The sequence below is a fragment of the Myotis davidii genome, unplaced genomic scaffold (assembly GCF_000327345.1).
Source record: "Myotis davidii unplaced genomic scaffold, ASM32734v1 scaffold168, whole genome shotgun sequence".
NCBI classification, from domain to species: domain Eukaryota; kingdom Metazoa; phylum Chordata; class Mammalia; order Chiroptera; family Vespertilionidae; genus Myotis; species Myotis davidii.
The window spans coordinates 5,765,674-5,768,449 of record NW_006383016.1 but is presented as its reverse complement, the minus strand read 5'-3'; the positions used below and the strand labels follow the sequence as shown (position 1 = coordinate 5,768,449).

Below are 2,776 nucleotides of genomic sequence, written 5' to 3'. Positions count from 1 at the left end.
CAGGAAGCAGCTTTTCATAAACGCCCTGGAGTGGGCAGGGGGCAGGCCCGGGCTGAAGCTCCCTGAGTACGAAGCCTTTGCAGAGTCCTGAAAGCAGAGGGAGAACTCACGTCCCTGTTCATAAAGTTCATGTGCAACATGTCATTTGCAGCGGGGCGATGCAAAGTGTGTGTCCTGGGAAAGCATAGTTGTAGAGTCCTACTAAAATGAAGTCAGAATTAATATTAACATCAAACGTCTGCCTGGGCAGGTTACGCAAAATGGGGCTGTTTGGGAGAACCAAGGACTGCCCAGTAAACAGGGCAGCTCAGCTGTTCCCTGGTTGTGTGTGTATCCTGCGGCCCCAGGCAAACTTCAGACTGAGTCTTCTTAGGGATCGGCCTCAAGTGTGTTCCTTCGACTCCTCCCCAAGTTATATTGGAAATCAGTGAGCTAAACAGAGGACGCCTTAATCAGTAAGCCAAATTTGAAGTCTTTATTACGCGGGTAGTCTCAGAGGAGTTATCTCCAGAGTCTGAGCAAAGCATCATGGAGGAAGCTTTCCCTTTATACCCTCCCGGTTTCTTTGTCTCCTAAATATGGGGCTTCCGGACCTCTTGCAGGTTTTACAAAGAGCCCAAGTACTGGGAGATATTTTGCAGGAAGCTTGTAACCTTGAGCATAGCACCGTTCAGTAACCTTAAGCACAACACAATTCAGGTAACTAAAAGACACCTGGCATGGGAGTAACCAGCGACGGACCAGACCCTTTTGTCAGCAGAGCAGCTTGCAAGGCCAGATAATTGAGCTTATTTTCCCTATTATTTAAGCAAGCGTGTTTACAGAAGCCAAGAATAGCAGAGTTAATTCACAGAGCAAAAGGACCGTCTATGTTTAGTAGAAAATCTCAAACAGCAGTTTTTACAACATAGAGGTTTACGGGAACAAGATGGAGTGCCTTTGCTTCACCCCGAGGTCATCTCGGTGCTGTCCACAGAGCAGAATGATCAATTATGACAGAGCTGCAGAACATTTTGAGAGAGGCTGCTATCCAGTGGTGTACTGGGACTGCTTAGCAGTTTCTCAGTGTTTAGGAAGCAAAGATGAATGCCCAGTTAGTTATTTTTTTTTAGAGAGAGGGAGCAGGGGAGAAACATCCATGAGAGAGACACATCGATTGGTTGCCTCCCATGAGCCCCGACCAGGGCTGGGGATCGAACCTGCAACCCTTCAGTGGGTGGGAAGATGCTCTATCCACTGAGCGGTACCAGCCAGGGCTGATGGATGCCCCTTGTGTGTGGAATAACCGATTTCTCCTTTGTGGTGGAAGATTGAAGATGAGCTTCTGCTGGCCCCAGGCTTTGCAGCGCCCCCTAACCTATCAGATTACTCCGGCTACCACCAGTACGTCGAGGAGATGCTTCCTCCAGAAAGCCCCACGCTGTACGGCCTGCACCCAAACGTGGAAATAGAGTTCCTGACAGTGACGTCCAACACTCTCTTCAGAACTTTGCTGGAGACGCAGCCCAGGAAAGCACTCGTCAGCCAGGAGCTGGAGCCGTCCACAGAAGACAAGGTGAGGGTCTTTCTTGTCTTTGCTATTGAGGCCTAATGTATACACAGTGCAGTGCACTGACCCAAGTGTACAACTCCGTGGGTTTTTACCTTGGTATATACCCGTATAACCACCCAGACCAAAATACAGAATATTTCCAGTACTCCAGAAGGCTACTCATGCTCCTTACTGGTCAATATACCCTCCCCTCCAGCCCACGGGCAACCTTGCTCTCCATATCTCTATCACCATAGGTTTGCTTTGCCTGCGTTTGAACTTCAGACACACACACAGCCATACAGCCATGTACTCAATGTGTGGCTCCTTCCATTGCACATTACATTTGTGCGTTTCATCCATGTGTGCACTGACCAATGTACAGTTCTTTAACCTGTGTAGGATGGACGTTTGGATAGTTTCTAATTTTTTCTATTATGTATATCACAGCCATGAACACCCTTGTATAGTCTTTCGTCCATAAACAAAGGTAGTTTCCCAAAATATCCACTCATAATACTCATACTCAGAAGTGGAATTGCTGGAGCAAAGGACACAATGTTAGCACACTAGCCATCAGATCGTATTATAGCAAGGCCCCAGGAACTTTCAGTGTTATTTCTTAAAGTTTTTCAATTACTTATTGCCATAAGGCCATTTGGTGAGAAACTTATTTGTAATTTAGAAACTATAGGATGTGTTGCTGGGTATTGTGTTCTATATACTAACAGCTTCCATGTGAATGTTAGATTTTTTTTTTAAGGAAATGAACAAGGTAAAAATTCATCCATTTGGGGAAAGGTATAGTTGTGAATAGAAGCAGGGAGGTAGATGAGGTTTTCATCTAGTTTTTGGATTTCAGTCTTTCCAACAAGGAAGCTGATCATTCAACCAGAAAATGCAAAGCAAATGAGGTAAAGATGTCTCAACACCCCAGATAGGCAAAAAGATTGTAGCAACAACCATCTATTGAGTGCTTATGCAGGGCACTAAAGGAAGTGCTTGGGATAGTATCCGGATCCTTATTTCAGAGATAAGCTTACGCGACATCCCAAAGCCCAACGGCTAAAAAGGGCCAGTGAAGGAAACCAAATTCGAGCGGATTCCAAAGGCCATTCTTTACCAAACTTCCAGACTACCCTGTGTTTCAGACTCTCTACCGTTATTATAAATGAGTTTAAGATTTCAGAACCTGACAAGTTACCTGCCAGGGTGCTAAAGCAAATTGCAAGCATGGTGTCGGCA

At 45.7% G+C, this 2,776-nt stretch overlaps 1 protein-coding gene across 1 annotated transcript in view; it reads left to right on the top strand.

The window, feature by feature from the left end:
- The window catches only part of DNAH11 (dynein, axonemal, heavy chain 11), a 198,265-nt gene that overhangs the window by 190,053 nt on the left and 5,436 nt on the right, over positions 1-2,776 (top strand). Inside the window, exon 77 of the mRNA XM_015558132.1 lies at positions 1,310-1,555. Within this exon, the coding sequence (XP_015413618.1) occupies positions 1,310-1,555 (246 nt within the window). The remainder of the gene's footprint in view (positions 1-1,309; positions 1,556-2,776) is intronic.